The sequence below is a fragment of the Elephantulus edwardii genome, unplaced genomic scaffold (assembly GCF_000299155.1).
Source record: "Elephantulus edwardii isolate Elephantulus edwardi_28Jun2011 unplaced genomic scaffold, EleEdw1.0 scaffold00085, whole genome shotgun sequence".
NCBI lineage: Eukaryota > Metazoa > Chordata > Mammalia > Macroscelidea > Macroscelididae > Elephantulus > Elephantulus edwardii.
In genome coordinates this window covers 12,440,784-12,462,204 of record NW_006399835.1, presented here as the reverse complement: position 1 = coordinate 12,462,204, position 21,421 = coordinate 12,440,784, and the positions used below count along the sequence as shown (strand labels likewise).

The 21,421-nt window shown below is 34.5% G+C and overlaps 1 protein-coding gene across 2 annotated transcripts in view; it reads right to left on the bottom strand.

Moving 5' to 3' along the window:
• Nucleotides 1-21,421, bottom strand: part of SENP7 (SUMO1/sentrin specific peptidase 7) — a 201,644-nt gene that overhangs the window by 34,824 nt on the left and 145,399 nt on the right. For both annotated transcript variants that reach the window (XM_006890011.1, XM_006890010.1), the window contains 5 exons: nt 17,385-17,564; nt 16,650-16,912; nt 13,686-13,819; nt 12,033-12,149; nt 4,847-4,969 (listed from right to left, as the gene is read on the bottom strand). In XM_006890011.1, the coding sequence (XP_006890073.1) occupies nt 4,847-4,969; nt 12,033-12,149; nt 13,686-13,819; nt 16,650-16,912; nt 17,385-17,564 (817 nt within the window). The remainder of the gene's footprint in view (nt 1-4,846; nt 4,970-12,032; nt 12,150-13,685; nt 13,820-16,649; nt 16,913-17,384; nt 17,565-21,421) is intronic.

Below are 21,421 nucleotides of genomic sequence, written 5' to 3'. Positions count from 1 at the left end.
AATAAAAATAAAAATTAAAAAAAGAAGAGGTGCTGGATTTGAACAGCCAGCATTACACTTAGCAGTGGAGCATAGTACCAACTATGTTACCAGGTTACCTATAAAGTACAGCAAAAATAGTTTATAAAGGTTGATGTTTTAAGCAGTTGTTTTCGTCTTACAATGGTAATAGTGCAAAATAATTGAAAACAACTGTTTGTTTTTCAAAAATTAACAAGTTTTTATAATAATCAATAGGAGAACCTTAAAAAAACCAGGATCCCTTAAAAAAAAATAAAAAATTTAAAAAAAAAAAAGAGAGAACTCAAGAGAAAGAAACCAAGAAAGCTATACCATTTACAACAGCCAACCATAAATTGAAATACTTGGGAGTGAACCTAACTAAAGATACAAAAGACTTATACAAAGAAAACTACAGAACACTTCTGCAAGACACAATAAAAGACCTAAAGAAATGGGAAAATGTGCACTCTTCATAGATAGGAATACTCAATATTGTGAAAATGACAATCCTACCAAAAGCAATCTGTATGTTCAACACAATACAGACATCAAATTCAGTTTTCAAGGAGTTCAAAGAGAAATTGTTAAGTTTATTTGGAAAGGAAAGAGACCCCAAATAAGCAAAGTACTTCTGAAAAACAAAAATGAAATGGGAGGCATACCACTCCCTGACCACAAAACCTACTACACAGAAGCAGTAACCAAAACGGCATGGTTCTGGTCCAATCACAAGCACACAGACCTGTGGAACAGAGTTTAGAAACCAGAAACAGACCCATTTATCTATAGTTCATTGATACTCGACAAGGAAATAAAACTTTTCAAATGGGGAAATGACATCTTTAACAAATGGTCCTGGCAAAACTGGACTGCTACCTATAGAAAGCTGAAACAAGACCCACATCTCACACCATACACAAAAATCAAATCAAGGTTGATTAGAGACCTCAGATTAAAGCCCCAAACCATAATTTCTTAAGAGTCAAACTGAGACCAAGCTTAGAAGGCTTAGTGTACGGTATAAAGGGACTGCCAACTACAGCCAGAAATACACAAACTGAAGAAGATAAAACTGTTGAATGGGACCTTCTAAAGATTAAATCTGTGTGCTCATCAAAAACTTTTTCCAAGAGAATGAAAAGAAAATCTACTGACTGGGAACAAACATATGGCAAGATCGTCTCAAACAAGGGTCTCATAATGAAAGTTTACAAAATCTTACAGGGCCTCCTTTTCATATGGTACTTCCTGAAATTTTTCAGTGTCAATCAATTCCTTCTGGTACAGTGATTCTGTGTATTCTACCATCTTCTCTTGATATTTTCTGGGTCATTCAATATATTGCCCATAGCATCTTTCAATATTGCAACATGAGGGTTAAAATTGTCTTTCAGCTCTTTCAGCTTGAGAAAGGCAGAGTAAGTTCTTCCTTTTTTATTCTCCAATTCCAGCTCTCTGCACATTCTATTATAATGCTTTGTTTTGTTCTCCCGAGTCACCCTTTGAAATCGTCTGTTCAGCTCTTTTCACTTCTACATGTTATCCTTTAGATTAGGTTTCTCGATGCTCCAGAACAATCTTTAGAGTCTCTTCTGACATCATTTTGATTTTTTTCTTCCACATCTGTTTTTGTAATGACCTTTTGCTTTCTTCATGGGTGATATCCTTGGTATCAGCCCACAACTCTTCTGGTCCTTTATCATTGGTGTTCAATGCCTCAAACCTATTTTTAAGATGATCATGAAATTCAGATGGAATTGGTCCAAGATCATATCTTGGTTCCTGTGGACTTATTTTAATTATCAGGAGCCAAGAGTAATAAAGGAGGAAGGAGAAATTACATTGAAGGCACTGGCAAAAAACAAGGCCCCAGGAATTGACAGGATATCAAGTGATCTGTTTCAGTAACTGATGCTGCCTTGGATGCACTCATCAGTCTATGCTAGGAAATTTGAAGGACAGCTGTCTGACCAACGGATTAGAAGAGGATCATATCTGTTCCTATTTCCAAGAAGGGTGATCGAACTGAATATGGAAATTATTGAGCAATATCACTGATATTACATGCAAGCAAAATACTGCTTAAGAGCATTCAAAAATGAATGGACTAGTACATAGATAAGGAACTGCCAGAAGTTTAAGAAGGACTTACAAGAGACCACGGCACCAGGGATATCACTGCTGATGTCATATGGATCCTGGCTGAAAGTAAGGAATATCGTAAGAATGTCTACTTGTGCTTTGTTGACTATGCAAAGGCATTTGACTGTGAGGGTCATGACAAGTTATGGCTGATACTGGGAAGAATGGGAATCCCAGTCACTAGATTGCACTCATGTGGAACCTATACCTGGATCAAGAGGATGTGGTGCAAATGGAACAGGGAAACACTGTATGGTTTGGAACTGGAAAGGGAGTACATCAGGGTTGTATTCTCTCTCAATATCTGTTTAATCTATATGCTGAGAAGATTATTCAAGAGGCTGGACTCTATAGAGGAATGTGGCATCAGGATTGGAGGAAGATTCATCAATACCTGCTTTATGCAGATGACACAACCTTACTTGCTCAAAGTGAGGAGGACTTGAAGCACTTGTTGCAAAAGATCAAGAAATACAGCCTTCAGTATGGATTGCATCTCAATATCAAGAAAACAAATATTCTTAGCACTGGACCAATGCGCAGTGCCATGATGGGTGCAGAAGAGATTGAAACTTTCAATAGCTTCAACTTGCTTGGATCCACAATTAACACCTTTGGTATAAGCAATCAGGAAATAAGGAGACACAATTCATTGGGAAAATCTGCAGTTAAGTACCTTTTCAAATTATTGAGGAGGAGTGATTGTTAGTTTGAGGACTAAGGTGCATCTGATTCAGGCCATAGTCCTTCTGATCACTAGCTATGCATCTGAGAGCTGTACAATGAATGATGATGACAGAAAAAGGAATGGATGCCTTTGAACTGTGGTGTTAGAGAAGAGCACTGAATATCCCATGAATGGCCAAAAGAATGAATAGATATGTCTTGGAGAGGGTGCAGCCTGAGTGCTCTTTGGAGGCAGGAATGATGAGGCTTCACCTCACATACTTTGGACATGTTGCTAGGAGGTGCTATTCTTTGGAGAAGGGCAAGATGCTGGGAAGAACAAAGGGTTAGTAAGGAAAGGAAGACCCTCAAAGAAGTAGACTGACATGATGACTGCTGCAAAGGGCTCTTGTGTGTCAGGAAGTGTGAGGATGGTGCAGGACAGAACAGGGTTCAGATCTTTTGTTCACAGGATCACTATGAGTTGTGCTCAATTCGACAGCTCCTAACAACAACAACACAGGGCCTTCAGAAGAAAAAGGCTGATAATCAAATTACAAAATGGGCAAAAGACATACAAAGACTTTTCACAGAGGAGGACATTCAGAGGCCAACAGACACATGAAGAAATGCTCAAAGTCACTGGCAATAAGAAAGATGCAAATCAAAACCACAACGAGATACCATGTTACCCCAACAGCAGCGGCAAAGTTTAGCAGGGCAGGAAGTAATAAACACTGGAGAGGATGTGACGAGATAGGAACTCTTATACATTGTTGGCGGGATTGTAAAATGGTACAACCACTCTGGAAGGCAGTTTGGCATGTCTTCAAGAAGTTGAACATAGAAATTTCACATGATCCAGCTATTTAACTGCTTGGAATATACCCTGAGAAAATGAAAACTGAGGTACAAACAGAGACTTGTACACCTATGTTCATGGCAGCATTATTAACCATCACAAGACCATGAAAACTACCCAAATGCCCAACTACAATGGAATGACTTGACTTGAGAAATTATGGTACATTCACACAATGGAATACTACACAGCATGCAGAAGCAACGATTTTGTAAATTACTACCTAACATGGGAGGGACTGGAGAGCATTATGCTAAGTGAACTAACTCACTCTCATAAAGACAAACACTGTATAGGACCATTATTATAAAGCATGAACGAGAATGAAGGGGGTAGCTCAAACATAGGGTCGCATAATTTGGTGGGTAGAGAGAGGGACTGGTAAAGAAAAGGGGAAAGGTTGGTGTGAAAAACAATGTACATGAACTTTGTATGTAACCCAGTACAAAATAAACTTTTTTTTTAAAAAAAAAAAACAAGCCTCAAGTGTCTGCCTTCTGGTTCCCAGTGCAACTATTCACCATTATGCCACTAGAGCTCCCTAAGGGTTCAACCAGGAAAACAAAAAGAAAACTACACATTTATAACAAAATTTAATGCAGAAAATGCCTTCAAGAGAAGACAGGAAAGATCCAAAGCTAAAATAGAGGGACAGTGAGCCAACTAGATGTTGGAAATACCAGAAACTGGAGGGCAAAGAAACAGTATCCCCAGAAAAAACCTAGAGTTCTGCCAGCCCTGAACACCCTTAGAGGAAATGGAACCATTTCCAAAATCCTGTGTTTCTTTTCCTGTCTTTTAAATCTCCAAGAGAGAGCTCTGGTGATCTAGCAGGAAGGTGCTTGTGCTGTCAATACAAAGGGACACAGTTCAAAGCTACCAGCTGTTCTGAGGTACAAAGATCAGTAGTCTGCAATTTACAGTCATAAAGTCAGCTATGAAGTTCTGACTCAATGGTACATAATATCAACTACCTCCAAGTGTACTCTACTGACTTTAGAAATGCAGCTTGCCAGGATTCAAGCCACTCTGTAATAGAAAATAGAACAGTGGTAGTGGAAAGTGTGTCTGTAAAAGCAAGTAGTGATACTGTTTACTTCAGGAAATACTATGTACTATTAAAGCAGTATATTTTATTCTTCAATCTTAATTACATTAGAACATAAGACTTACGAAAGATTTGAATTATCTTCTGTTAAATTATTTTCCTTTCTTGTCAAGCATTTATAGAAAAAGCTACTGAATATGTGACTTCGTTCAACAAGTTCCTCTGACGCCTTCTCCAATATAAGATACCTGTAAGGTAGAAAGCCCACAAAAGTCAATTATTTTTAGGTCTTCCCTAGTCCACTACACTTATTTTTTTATTTATGTACTTTGGAAATCTTATTTTTTTCATATTGAATTATATTCAAAATCTATTGCAGTTCTGATAGTTTGCTTATTTTCATTTTCTATTTATTCTAGTTACCTCATCTTGCAACAAGATTAATAAAGTAAAAATTATACACATACTCATTAATTTTAAATATTTATCAAATTATTAACATGTTCTAACTAGTGGCACAATAAAAGAAGGAAAAGAAATTGTAAAAGCCAGCAGAATCCTTGGCTACACAAAGCTTTACATTACACCTTTTGTACTTTAAAGGTGAGGGCAACATGAAACATTAATTAAATCAATGACACAAACTAAAATGGAAACTAATATACTATAAATAAGTATAAAATTACTTTTTCTTTCTAAATCCTTAGGTTATTCAAATATTAAAGTAGCATAAACTTGCAATTCAAACATTTAGCAATTAAATGCTTCATAATTAGGAATAATTATATAATACTAAGCTATCTGTAATAACATATGTAGTTTCAAATGACGTTGTAATTACTGTAAAAAAATCAAGAAATAAAAATAAATTGGAAAAAAAAAAGAAAAAAATTTAAAAATAAATTGAAATGCTTTACAGGTGGTTATATAGGGAGTGTACTACCTGGAAAACAGAAGCAAGGGATCCTCCTAGGGTTCTCAAAATTCTCCTCTAACTTACCCTAAATGATGATTACAAAGGGGGAGAGGGGGAGAAAGAGAGAGAGAGAGAGAGTGTGTGTGTGTGTGTGTGTGTGTGCAAACATTGTAGTTAAAAATGTGTACACATTTTACTTCTTTCAAGTTATTCATAACTCTAAAAAAAAGTTGTTTTCAAAATAGAGTTACAATCCCCTCAAGTCAATAAGGTGAAGTTCTAGGCAGTTTTGAAAAAACAAAGCTATTTAATCGATTAAATCCAATAAAACACTTCATTCAATTCACCTCATGAAATAGGAATTTGGTACTAAAGAGATACAAAAATAAACAAGACAGAAAGGAAGAGAAAAACACCAATTGCTTAGCAGACAGTGAGTTCTGCTAAAGGTGAAAAAAAAATAAAGGTGACAGAAACTGATAGTGTGATAATCAAAAAACACAATGAGCAAGGCATCATTAAACTGTACATGTATAAAAATGGTGAAATGGTCAAGTACTTTATTTTGTTGTTGTTGTTGTTTTATAGGATATACACAGCAAAGTAAATCCCAATTCAATTGTTTTTATATGTATACAATTCAGTGACATTAATCACATTCTTTGAACTATGCTACTACTGTCCCCTTTTCAAAATTTTGTTTCATATCTATCTACCATAAAAAATGTTAAAATTAAGATATATAGACATTGACCTTTTAAAAAATAGAATGATAATAATACCCGCAAATAACATTATATAAAATATTAAAATACTATAAAAAATATGCAAACAAAGTGTTACAGAAGTTAATAATACTTCTTTAGAAGATCAGGAAAAGTTTCATGAAAATATAATTTGAGAGAAAAACATATTAACCTGGGTAAGAAAATAAGGATAGAGTGTGTACAGTAAATTCAGTTTTGCAGGATAGTGTGATATGTACAAGGTAATCTGTTTAACAGAGCTGAAAAGGGAGATCAGTGTCATAGAACCAAGACACCAAAATGTGTTTTAAATTCATTCTGACAGACAATAAGAAATTACTAAAAATTTCTCACAGGAACTATATTTATATAATAGTTTAAGTAGAATGCTGGTAGAAACTGACTTGGGAAAAACAAAGCATACACAAGAAATTTTTACAAACAATTTAAAACAATTTAGGTAAAATAAACAGTAAGGTGAAATGGCACTAAAATGTAAGTTAATTTGGGAATCAGTCTACTGCACCTGGCAGCTAACTAAAATATACAGTAAGAGACAAAAAGGGGGACTTGTAAATGATAATGGTGACTTTAAGATTAAGTCACAGGGACTGAATTTACCCACCCTTCTTGAAATAAGACGGGGGGGAAGACAGAAACATTAAAAAAAAGCCTTAACTGGATATTAGGCAGGAAAAAAACATTAATCCCTGAAAGGAGGAAACAAGCAAAGTGAATCCTACTATTGCCCCAGCCTTGGAGTTTCCAGGTTGTGACACAGACAGAAATTACCCAGGTGAAGATCAGCAGACTATCTGGGCTGAAGAGACAGAACTGATATTCTGGAGAGATCAAAACATAGTACACAGATCAAAACACTAAAAGAGAAAGTGATTTCCTGCAAAAATTCTAGACAATCCGTTTTCTTTGGGCACAGCATTTATCACTGCAAGCATGTGAGAAAAGGAACCTAGGCTGGGGAGAAAAACCAACCAAAAAATTAGAAGTGGTAGGCATTGTTCATACAGTCCATTAATGCTGTTTTGATTGTATTGCTATTAGTTAAAAAGGAAAACTTACTAATTTGTGAGGCACTGGGTAATACTCAAAAGGATCTTTCTTCAGCAAGGGGAATTTGTTGTTGGATTTACCTAGCAAATCTTAAAAGTAAGATTCCAAAAAGTATCAACTGGTTGCAAACTACCCACCTATGTCCCAAAGTAAAGCTTAAAAATACTTTCAGAAACACCAAAATAATCAGTACTAAATAAGGTAAAATTCACATTGCATGACCTTTCATTTTAAAAACTCACAAATATGCAAAAAAAACTATGAATAGACATTTCATTTATGAAAGTATTCAAATGATCATTGAACATATGAGAAGATTTTTAGCATCATTAGACATTAGACAAATATAAATCAAAAGCATAATGAGATACCATTTCACTCCCACTGAACGGCTAAAATTTTTTCCGAAGTTCAAAAAAACCACTAAAACAACAGAAAATACAAAAGGTGGAGAAGATCTGGAGACATCAGAACAATTAGGCTCTTTATCCATTGCTAGAAAGAATGCAAAATGCATCCGCTGTGGAAAACTGGGTTAATAATTCCTCAAAAATAGAACTACCCATCTGATCAAGCAACTCCACTCCTAGGTATATAGCCAAAATTACTTGAGAGCAGAGACTCAGTTATTAATGCACCAATGTTCATTACAACACTATTCATAATAACCAAAAGAAACAAATTCAATGCCTACCAACAGGAGAATGGATTAACAAACAGTGGTACATACATAAAATATTAGTAAGAGAAACAAAATCAGAATACATGCTTCACTATGTTGATGCATGAAGAGATTATGCTGAGCAAAAGGACAATCAGGAAAGGACAAACACTGGTAATGACTTCACAAAAACAAAAAGAGAAGAAATAACAAATGTATATAGATCAAAGATTATTAATAAGAGTTACCAGTGAGAAGGAAGGGTCATAACAAGAGGTGATGGTGATAAAAAAATCACATTTACTAAGGATAAAAACTGCACAGCAGATTATTATCACTGCTGTCTATAAACTGCATATGTCAAAGAAACAACTAGCAAAAGTTGTGTGATGGATATATTTAAAATAATATATAAAAGAGTAGCATCTAAGGCTGTAAAAAAATATATATATCAAACATCTCATGGGCTTTGGCTCCTTAGCTTCGAAGTTTAGAGTCATAATTTCATGGGACATCCCAAGTGAGCCTGACAGCATGTTTAATGTTTCTATTCTACCTTCTTAATGCCTGCAGTCTTAAAAGCTTGAAAGTAGCCATCCAAGGCATAACAATTTGTCTCTATTTGCCTGGAAATAGAAAAAAGGAGAATCAGAAAGATAAAGTGGATGCAGAACGTGCGGTTAATTGCTTCCATGAACCGCTGCTTCCTTTGCCATGAGGCCAGAAAAACTGATGGTATCTAACTGCCATTACTGAACACTTTATTACTGATCAAGGTTCTACATAACAAATACTTGATCAAAAGGTGAAATGCAGAACAGAATTCACATTTTCATGAACTCCAAACTTTCTGGAGCCATGGAGCCTGGACAAACTCCAGAAACTACTGCCCTAAATTAATCTTTAAACTTTTACCCAAGATATTCCCTGAAATCTTTTTTACAACAAACCAAACTTTCTTAAAACTCACCACTCTTGAGTGAGTTCAACCTCAGAGCAACCCTTCATCAGGTTTTGAAGGCTATAAATAACAAAATGAGAAGACCATCCATCCTGCTGGCAGATTTAAGTTACTCGAAATACAAATATTTTGGGTTAGCAACGCAACTCGCCACAGCTTATGCCACCAAAACCCCAGAGTTTAGCTAAAATAGTACAAAATGTCTGCCTTGACCGTTGTGCTCAATTTATAGGAGATCAAATTAATGACAACAACTCAAAAGATGAGAAAGAAATGTTAGCTTGAAACTAAGTCCAGTCCTTATTGAGGGAAGAACAACTGGGAACAAGAGGGGGAGAATGGTGGTTCAACTCAAATAATGTCACTGACTGTACAGGTAGAAAATGCTAATCTCTGTGTGTAGTCCAACCAATAAAAAAATAATCTTTTTTTTTTTAAATTATCAGACTTTTTGATGGGGAAAACCCAACACCAAACTGAACTCATAATAAAAGAGAAACATCAGGCAAGGAAAACTAAAAATTACATTAAAGAGCTACAATAGCTCTTGCTGTTGCTGTTTGTAGGTGCCCTTAAGTAAGACTCATAGCAACACTATGAACAATAGGACTGAATCCTGTCGTATCATGCCCATCCTCACAATCCCTGATACCCTCAAGCCCACTGCTACATCAATCTACTCTGCTGAAGATCTTCCTCTCCTTTGCCATCCCTCCACCCTTTCAAGAATCATGTTCCTCTCTAAGGAACAACCTCTTCTAGCAACATGCCCAAAGTATGTGAGATGAAGCTTTATTATCTTTGCCCCCAACAACTAGTCTGGCTGCACTTTCTCCAAGTATCAATTTGTTCTTTTGGTGGTCCACGAGACAGTCAGTACTTTTCTCCAACACTACAGTTCAAAGACATCAATATTTCTTCTGTCATCATTATTTATTGTCCAGCTCTCAGATGTACAGAAAATGATAGCCAGGACCATGGCCTGAAATCAGATTACCATAGTCCTCAAAGTGGCATCATTGTTCCTCAATAATATGCAGAGATGCCTGACTACAGAGTTTCCAGTGCAATACATCTCCTGATCTGACTACTCGTACCAAGTGTACTGATTGTGAATATAAGTATGATGAAGTTGCTGACAGTTTCAATCTTTTCTCCATCTATCATGATGATGCCTATTAGTCCAATGGCAAGAATTTTTTGTTTTCTTGATGTTAAGGCACAATCCATATTGAAGGCTGTAGATCTTGATCTTCTGCAGCAAACACATCAGGTCTTCTCCACTTTCAGCAAAAAAGGTTGTGTCATCTGTGTAACAAAGATTACTAATGAGTCTTCCTTCAAGCTCTTCTTCAGAGAGTCCAACTTCTCAAGTAATTGGCTTAGCATACAGGTTGAATAAGTATGCGGGAAAGATACACACCTTTCCTAATTTTAGAGCATGTGGTGTTCCCTTGCCCTGTTTACACAACAGCTTCCTGGTTTAAGGACAGATTTCACACAAGCACAATTAAATGTCCTGTTATTCCCATTCTTTTCAATGTTAATTATACTTTGTATGATCCAGAGTCAAATGCCTTTGCATAGTTAATAAAGCACAAATAGACATTCTTCAGTTATTCTTTGCTTTCAGCCAGGATCCACCTGACATCAGCAATGATATCCATGGCACCACAGTCTCTTCTAAGCAATGGAAGCCAGCTTAACCATCTGGTAGTTCTCTGTCTACATACTGTACTAGCCATTTTTTTAATGATCTTCAGCAATATTTTGCTTGAATATACTATCAGTGTTACTGTTTGATAAATTCAACATTCTTTTGGATCACTCTTTTTGGGAATGGGACAAATACAGATCTTTTCCAGTCAGTCATAGCCAGGTTGCTGTCCTCCAAATTTCCAAGTACACACAGGTAAGCATTTCCAGGGCTGCACCTTTCATTTGAAATGTGTCAAATGGTATTCTACTAATTTCTGGGACATTATTTTTTTTTCAATGCCTTCAGTGCAGCTTGAATGTCTTCTTTCTTCTTTCATTACTGGCTGTGGGTTTTTGTTTTTTTTAACATTGGCTCTTGATCATATGGTATTTCCTGAAATATTTCAGTGTCAGTTAATTCTTTTGGTACAGTGATTCTGTGTATTCTTTCCATCTTCTTTTTTTAAAATGTAATGCTGAGTCACAGGCAACTAGACAGCATATAACAACAACAATTGTTTTTAAAAATCCAAAACAAAAGTCTGGAAATTAACATCCATCATGATTGAACTAAAGAGAAAATTATAAGACTGAATTCTGAACTAAGTAATTAGTATAAACAGTATAATAAGACAATAGAGCTTAAGTAAGATGGTGATAAATTTGGTTAGATAAAGAGTCTGTAAAATAAGTGGAAGTTACCTTCAGTGTGCTTCTAAAATGAAGGTTGGAAACAGGTTTGATTTGTGTTAAAGTTCTAAGAGCTTCTATATTATTCCTTCAGCTCAAGGTTTACAAAGAGTAGGAAGAATTTATATATATATATAAAAACGTATATATATAAATAAATATATATATAAAAATTTATATATATAAATATATATGTAAAGAGTTTCCAAAGGATAGTTAATTATTACATTGCTTAAAGATACAGAAGTTAAGAGAGGAGAGTTGTCTTTCTATTTTGAGAGTGAATTGTTAGTATTTCTTTCAACATAAGGATAGAGTAGAGCAAAAGCAAATATATTTTAAAAAAAGACAAATAACTAAAAAGTTTTTCTAAAACAAATAAGTAAACAACTAAAATGAAAAAATCAAGTCCAGAAAATTCTGGCAAGTAAGTGGTTTTGCACAAGATTATTTTTTTTTTGAAATATTTTGAAAAAGATTATTGTTTGTTAATTTGAAAATATCTGAGACAGACATATTTAGTAAAATCTGCAAAACAAATTAGAAGATAATTTAACTCTATACTTACTTAAGATAGAAATCAATGATTACATCATTAAGAAACTCTCCCTCTTCTAAGCATTCCAGATCTTCACTAGTTACTCCTAATCCTCCTTTAGTAGGTGGTGGAGGATATACAATCAACCTTGAAAAGTCAAAATAGGGTTAAAATATATCAGTAGTCAAAATTCTAGTATCAAAGAGATTTGTTATATAGAACAATATTCTAGATTCTATAACTAAAGTCTGTGGGGTAAAAAAAATAATGAAAGGCTAGAACAATGACATTTTACTTCATGCTATTACTACTGCATATCAGGTATCAGTAGCAAGGTCGAGCAAGGTTCCAATCTGTTACTGACAGAGTCACTATGAGTCACAGTCTACTTGACAGAACCACACAACTAATGATATTTTCATTGAATTATCATCTTTTTCCCTTTCAAGCTTTCTCAGGTAAGTTAACTTCAATTATTTATCTATCTAGTCAATGAGCTATATATCAATCAAATACAATACCATTGAAGATGTGTCTCTTCTACACGATTTTTAATTTTTTTTTACGATTTTTAATTTTTAACAAGCCGATGCAATGAAAATAAATTCTACATAGATTAAGTAATTAAATAGTAAAACTAAAATTGTAAACTTATAATAGACAAGGAGAAATAGCAAAAGACAAAATAAAAAGGACCTCATAAAAATTTAAAACTTTGTTCATCAAAAGATTTTACTCACCCCTAAAAAAAAAATAAAATAGAAAACTACTACTAACTAGTGATTTCACTACTTAGTAATCATAGAAATCATACTGAAATCATATAATAAATATGAAACTAATAAGCAAAGATTTTTTAAAAAAAGTTTCCATGAAGAATGAGCTCCCTAGAACAATCAAGTACACAAGACCAAAAAAGGCATCATTTACCAAAAAGCAAAGATAAAAATCAGAAAAGCACAAGAAAACTAGACAAAGAGAAATCAGAAATCAGAAAAGAAATCTGGAAAACTGTTTTTCTGTGTAAACTTTCATCTGAAGCACAAACTAAAAATCCAATACCATATATATATAACACTTCAACAACTCAACATAAAAATAAATAACCCAACCATATGGAACCTCCAGTGGCCTAATGGATGAAGAGTTGAGCTGCCAATCCAAAGGCAACTGATCCACTAGTTGCTTTACAGGAGGAAGATGAGACAATCTCTTCCCACACCATTTATAACCTCTAAAAACCCATCAGATGGTCAGTCTATGAGAGTCAATTCCAACTCAAGGACAAAGTGTTATCTTTGAATTAATAGAAGAACAAGGAATTTGAATAGAAATTCTAACAAGGATATTCAAGTGGCCACCAAACACATCTGGGGAAAAAAAAATGCTCGACAATAGAGAAACAAATCAAAATTTTAATCAGTTATCATTTAATTGCACTAAGATAGTTAAGACTTAAAAAGCAAACAAATAATAGAAAAAAAAATGCTGCAAACAGAGGAAATCAAATAGTTGGTGAAAATGCAACACTGAATGAAACTATTTATTGTTTTCCTCATACAGTTTCTTAATGCTTTCTCATTTAAAAAATTAATAACTATCAGAATAAACTGTAAAACTCAAAACATGAACTAGTAACAAGCAGCAACAAACTAAATTTCTAATTTAAGACACAGTACATACTTCTGAACAGGGCCGGTGTGCCTGACTTCTCGCCATTCTTCATCTGGATTAGATGTAATAGAAAGTGAATAGCAACCACTACTTTGCTTCTGCAGGAAGGTGTAAGTAGGCTTAGCTGCATCTATAGTTGAGGACTGACCAAAAATGACAAGGAAAAAAAATCCCTTTATAGACATATAAATGCAAACGTTTAACTCTCAAAAGAACAATACCAAATTTTATTTGAGGGGAAATGCTATTACTAGGAGAGAGCCACATAAACTATACTTTCAGAAAATAAGACAGACACACACTAAAATAACACTTTTGACCAGGAGATATGGTATGTACAATGATCAAAGTTCAAAGTACTATTTCTAGACCCAAACTCTTAAAAGAATTTTAAAACACTGCAGTTCCAAATAAACAAAAGAGATGATAAAATAAAATTTCCATGAAGACAGTTTACAGTAACATAAATTCCTATTTTACAATTAAATAGGAAAGCATTATATAAGTTGCTTATAAGCATAAAATTGTTTCATTGTCATTTATGAGGTGTCATCAAGTTGACTCATATATATACTATAGTTATGAAAATTATCACTGTATACATAAAAGATAGTGGGTTTATGTCTCAATCTTTATTACACAGTTTCTACAGGTCCATTAAATAAAAGATTAGCTCTTTATTATACTTTAGCTACATACATATACATGCATGTATCATACACACATAATTTTTATATATTTTGTGTTGTTATAGGGAGCTCTCAATTCATAGCTGATTCTCCAATGGGTTTTCAGAAGCTGTAAATTGCATGTAAGAAGACTGCTCATCTTTCTCCCAAAGAGTAGCTGGTGGATTTGAATCATACTGCTTCAGGTTGACAGTGCAACTCTTTACCACTAGGCCACCAAAAACTCCCTGTTTTTAATAATATGAATATGTATGTGTGTTTGTTTATGTTTACATATGCATACACGTGCATGTTTACGTATATAAACATGAATGCTTATATGTATATACACGTATGTGTAAAGCATATATATACGTGCATGTTATATAGAAGGGGCTCCACAGTTACAGTGTTTTGCTAACTAAAGGTCAGCAGTTCAAATCCACCAGCTAATCCAATAGACAAAAAGAGGCAGTCTACTGCTGTAAAAATTTAAAGCCTAGAAAATCCAATGAAGGTTCTCTATGAATCAGAACCAACTCATAATAGAGGGTTTAGCTTTTGGTTTGGGATATGATACACATACATATATAACTGCCAATTTAAAGACTATTTTTCTTCCTGGAAGTTATTTAACAGATACACAAACTACATATAAGTGACCAACCTCCTATAAAAGTTAACATAGAATTTTAAAATTTATTATTAATTCAGGATATTTGAAATTTAGAAAATAACTTGCAAAAACCAAACAAATCTTCATTCGGCTTCCTCTAATGTTAACTGTGTTGTAGGTCATAACACAAATATCAAGACTAAGGAATTATTATTATCATCATCATCACCACCACCACCACCATATTATTAAACTAAATTTTTAGTAGTAAGAAGTGACACTACCAACTCAAAGGCAAGTGGTTCAAATCTACCACCTGCTCTGAGGAAGAAAGATGGGCAACCACCTCTCTAGTTTTATCACCTCTGAAAATATACTGGAGGGTCAGCTATGAGTAAATTCCATCTTCACGGCACATAACACTAACTACACTACATTCTAGTTTCAATAACTTTTTACTAATTTCCTTTTTCTATTCTAAACCTATTATCATTGAGTAGACTCCAACTTATAGTGACTCTGCCATCAGGTCTCCAATTGCTGTAAATCTTTAAAGGAGATGCCTGACCATCTTTTTTCAATGGAGCGGCTGGTCAATTAGAATAGCCAAATCCATGTATCACACTCTGTATTACAAGGGATCCTTTTTCTATTCTATTGCTGTTGTTGAGTAGCTTCAACTCAATACTGATCTTTAGTTGACACTCCAGCATGTTTTCAGAGGCAGTTTACTGCACAGGAGGAGACTGTCCATCCTCCTTCACAAAGCTGCTGGGAGATTCAAACTGCATGCCTTTGGCATTACAGTGTGGCTTCTTACCAGTAGGCTACCAGCGCTCCCTGTTTTCTATTTTAGGATCTCATAATTTCTTGGTTTTAGTAAGTCAGTGTCATGGTCATGATAATAAAGAGTAATAATTAGACACTTTTTTCTTTTTTTAAATATTTTTATTTTATTATTTGTGTGTGTGTGTACCGTCAAATCAGACCTGACTAGTACAGGAGGAGATTGTCCCTCCTCCAGCGGACCAGCTGGTGGATTTGAACCATGCACCTCTGGGATTGCAGTGCAGCTTCTTGCCACTAGGCCACCAGAGCTCCAGACACTTTTTTCAAATCATGTGATTTTTCTCATGATTAGCTTGGGTAGAACAATTACTGGTATCATAGTAATGGGTCTTATTACAAGTTCTATTTACTCTGATCACTTAATTAAAGTGATGTCTTCTGTATTTTCTTTCTGTAATTAATATTTTAAATAAAGTATTTTGAGACTATGCAAATATCTATTTTTCTTTAAATCTGCATCCATTAATTTTAGCATCCACTGACAGATCTTGCCTATTAAAATTATTACTGTGGTGTTCTATTACTGATTTTATGTCCCATATTCTTTTTATATTTATTAAGTGAAACTGTTATCTCAGGAAAAGTTATTTGTATATTCCATTCATTATTCAGTCATTCAGTTATCTATTTATATGACTGGCAATTCATTAATTTTTTTTCTACTTTTTGGTTATAATCTCATGCAATTTTTATTTTGTTGATCAAACTGTTCCAGTTTTGGAGGGACTTTTGGACTGATTCCTGTACCCTTCTCAACAAAACAGAACATTTGAAAAGAGGCTAATTATAATGAAATAATTTCTACCCAATGTCACCAAAGCATAGCAAACATGTGCTAACCTGTGATACTGCTTTCATCTTCATTTCTTCAGTAGCAGAAGCAGGAAAAGAACAAGCTGCAGCACAGTAATAATGAATAAAGGAACTTTCTTTTGAAGAGAGGTTCTGAAACAAAGGGAATGCCTGAGTCCAAGACAATGGAAAAGCAAGCTCTACTTCTCTGTTGGTTATACTTATTTCTGTCATAATATCTTTTAATTTCAATTCTTCTCTTTGTGAAATAGGATTGTGAAGTTCAAGGAAAATGAACTCACTGGATTTTGCTATAAAAGAAAAAAAAACAATTCTTATTTACATGACTATTTTCCAAGAAATTATAATTTAAAATACTACATTATTACTAGACATAAGTTTAATATATAATGCAACAAAGGATTTTAAATGTGAGGTAATATCTAGGCAAATTAAAATCATACAATAGGCAACTAAAAGGTTAGACCTAAAACTCAAAAATTTTAAACTGACATTCTATATTACATTATAATGGAAACTCTGTAACAGTATTGACTATCAGTGCACAGCACGAAGCAGAAGATTATTTCCTTTGGATGAATAAAACTGTAAAAAAGAAATTTATGTAAATAAAAGCAGCAATCTTTTTTCTATAAAATTAAAGAATAAAATTCTTATTCATTGGATACAATCACAACAAGCCTAATAAACTAATTTAAAATAAATACTGCAGTTACAGATTTCTCAAGTTGTCCTGAAATTTAAAAATAAATGTATACTTACATTGCTGGCTTAATACAGAATTTTCTAACTGGGCCTGAATCTCCTGAAGATAATTTGATGAAACCCAAAGAAAAAGGATAGCGTGACTCCTTTTACTGGGGTCATCATCCTTACTTTTCCATAATCCAAACCTCTTTAAATGTGTGGTATCCACTAGTAAAGAAACTTCATTGAGGGACACTGAAAGAAAGAAAATACCTATGATTATAGCAATTCTCTACTACACTCTATTTTTCCAGGGTTATATACAAAGTATATCAGAAGTATAGTTCCAGTTCACTTAACTTAGATGAAGTATCCCAAGCAACTTTACTAGCATAAAAATAAATTCAATCAGAATTTTTAAAAAACTACTCTTGTGGAGTGGATTCGAGGTCCTGGTGACCCTCCACTGGAATTACAGCATGAGACTATCTAATTTTTCCCCCTTGGAACAGCTGGTGAATTTGAACTACCAGCCCTTTGGTTATTAGCCCACCACTTAACCTGCTATTCCACTAAGGCCTCTTCATTTACCATCAACGAGGAGTTGCACTGTTAACCTAAAGGTGGCACCTCTCTTATGGTTCAAATCCACCACTAGCTTCTAAGGAGAAAGGTGGGCAATCTCCTCCTTATAAGATTTACAGCTTCCAAAATCTGCTAGAGGGTCAGTTATGAATCCGTTCCAATTCAACAGTAATGAGTGAATATTTATTATAGAGCCCAAGCGGCATAGTGGTTGTGCTTGCCTAATAGCTAAAACGCTGGAGATTTCAATCTCCCAGTCATTTCACAAGGAAAAGATGTGCCTCAAGGGAGCTCTGCTGGCCTAGTGGCAAGACGCTGCACTGCAATCCCAGAGGTAAGCGGTTCAAATCCACCAGATGCTCTTCTGGAGAAGGAGGGGGCAATCTCCTCCTATACCAGTCAGATCTGATTTGACGGTACTCGTAAAAAATGATACAATAAAAATTAAAAAAAAAAAGATGTGCCTCTCTGTTCCCCTAAAGATTTATATGCCTAGAAACCCTATGGGGAGTTCTATCCTGTCCTATCAGATAGAATGACGAGTCAGAATCAACCCAACAGCAACGGGTTGGTACAAATATTTTTAAAATCTTTAAATTTAGGAAGTTATTGTTTTAATTTGCATTATTTAAGTTATATCCAGGAAAAAAATTTGAGATTACATAAATTCAGTACCAAGAAAATCTCATGCAGAGAGGTTTCTTCAAACTTCTGATAGACTTAGCAAAAATGGGGTAGTAAGTAGTTAATTGCAGAAATCTAATTATAGTTTAACTTAGAAAACAATGTATTTCTATCCTAGTCAGTGCTATAAACCAAGACTCCACGAATTATCATAAATTAATTTTTATCTAATAAATATTCCCAATCCCTTTCCCCAAACATCTGCTTTTCAGTATATACACTATCAACTGTCAAAAGATTTAATAAGATAAAAATTCTCAATGGCCTAACAAGTCATTTGTTCTAAAAATCTTCCACATTTTACTTTTGAAAACTTTCAAATCATCACTCTGTTGTATTAGGTTTTCTATAAGAAACTTTGAGCCTCTAAGATTTTGCTTTGTTTAGTAAATTGGGAATTAAGTAGGTAACTGGTTTATAGAAGTTCTAAAGATCATCTGGTCCAACTCGGGAAAGCAACTGATTCAAGAATATAGTTAAGTGTATGCTTAAAATGGTTATCTATTAGAAACAAATCTGTGAGTATTCCTCTCTTCACTGTCTCTTGCCACCTTGCTAGTCACACTGTAGTCTTCACAAAACACGTCAAATTGAGAAGGAGTGAGAACCCTCAAAAAACACTGCCAAGATTTCTTTCTCATCAGCACATACCCTTACTACTTAATATTCCATCTGTTAGACTGGCACAATTATTCCAATTGCTCCAAACTTAAAATGGAAGCTCATTTTCCTTTAAGAAAACTACTTTTTAAACAAAGTTTCCTTTAAAAGGGGCTGAGGGGTATGGAATTTAAAGCCATTATGAAAAGAATTTCCCTTATTACCAAAATTTCCCCCAATAAGTGATTTCCCCCATACACATCTACTACATATCTGAAAGTAGGAGTTGTCTACCCACTTTTCATCCGTTTTTCTTACTTAGTAACAAAATCTTAACTTCATTCAGAATAGCAGTATATGTAACCTTCTTTTTTTGTAAAAAAAAATGGCTGTTTTCCAAAGACTAAGTTCTCAATGCTAAAATTAAAGCTTAAGTGAAGTGTCTTCCAGAAGGTACTTTAAAAGGGTGAGACATAAGAGTTATGTGCTTTTTTATTATCATCATCATTTAATCTATTTGGTTTTGCCTAGAATGATGTCATATAATGATAGAATCATGAGACAACCTTGAGAATTAAAGTCCTAAATCAAGGGTTAAAGCAAAAGAAAAACAGAAGAACATGTGCTATTAATGTCCAAGAAGTCATCATATAAGCCATACTGGGCCTACCTCAAGAATAATTCTATGTGAGAGAAAAATTAACTTCTGCTTTCTTGAAACCACTATTACTAACAGTTAATAAATAATGGGGGGGGGGGGGGAACACGTGTCTGTGAATCTCATTTTACTCTTTTGTGTATGCGCCCTGTGTTTTTAGAGACCACCTCAAAAACAGTTTTGACACACTGAATGCTAATAACCCAAGACAAGCTGTGGGATGAAATCAAGAATATGATATACAAAGAGGGTAAAAAGTCATTTACAAGACAAAAAAGAAAAGCCAAAAATGGATGACAGAAGACATTCTGAAACTTACCTTTGAACATAGCATAGCTAAAGCAAAAGGAAGATATGATGAAGTAAAAAGAGTAAAAAAGCAGATTTCAAAAGGGAGCTCCAGAAGACAAGGTAAAATATTATAATGAAACGTGCAAAGACCTTAAGTTAGAAAACCAAAAGGGACAAACATACTCATCATTTCCCAAGCTAAAAGAGTTGACAGAAACATTCATGCTTTACTGGAGTGAGAAGGGAGGAAAATGAGAAAGGAAGGAAAGAAGGAAGGAAGGGAGGGAGGGAGGGAGGGAGGGAGGGAGGGAGGAAGGAAAAACAATTTTCTGTAAACCATTATTAAAACCACAATAAAAGAAAAGGCGGGGAGGAAAAATATTCAAGCCTCAAACAGCAATACTGAAGGATTCTACAGGCATAATATTGAATGACACAGGAAGGATCAAAAGAAGCTAGGACTAGAGTCACTGGACCAAAAATTAATTAACTGGCATTCCATTTTAAGAGGCAGTATACAAGCAAGAACTGATGACAACGAAGGAAGAGGTTTACACTACACTGAAGAAGTAAGGTTCCTTGAACTGAAAACACCAACTGAAATGTTTCAACACATGACTGTAGTGTTGTAAGTAACTGCTGCTAGTTGTGTACATTTTTTTCTTCCTCTCTCTTCTCACAATACATTCCCTAAAATGACTTATATTTGACTATTTTTTATTTGCTTTCATATTTATTTCATTATTTATTCTGAAAGGATTTTACTAAAGGAGAAATGAAAAAAAATTATGTCCACTTCACCAAAGAAGACATGCAGATGGCCAACAAGCACATGAAGAAATGTTCAAAATCCTTAGCTCTAAAAAAGATGCAAATCAAAACAACTATGAGATTATCATCTCACCCCAGTCACAATAGCAAAATTTAACAGAACAGCAAGCAACAAATTCTGGCGAGGTTGTGGAGAAACTGGAACCCTTATTCACTATTGGTGGGAATGTAAAATGGTGCAACCACTGTGGAAGGCGGTATGGTGCTTTCTCAAAAAGTTGCAAATAGATATACCATTTGACCCAGCAATTCCACTACTGGGAATAGACCCCAAAGAGACCCTAACTGACATCCAAGCAGATATATGAACACCCATGTTTATCGCAGCTCTGTTGACAATATCAAGGAGTTGGAAACAACCCAGGTGCCCATCAACAAACGAATGGATAGAGAAGCTGTGGTATATTCACACAATGGAATACTACGCTGCATTGAAAAACAAGGAACTCATTCATATTATTCA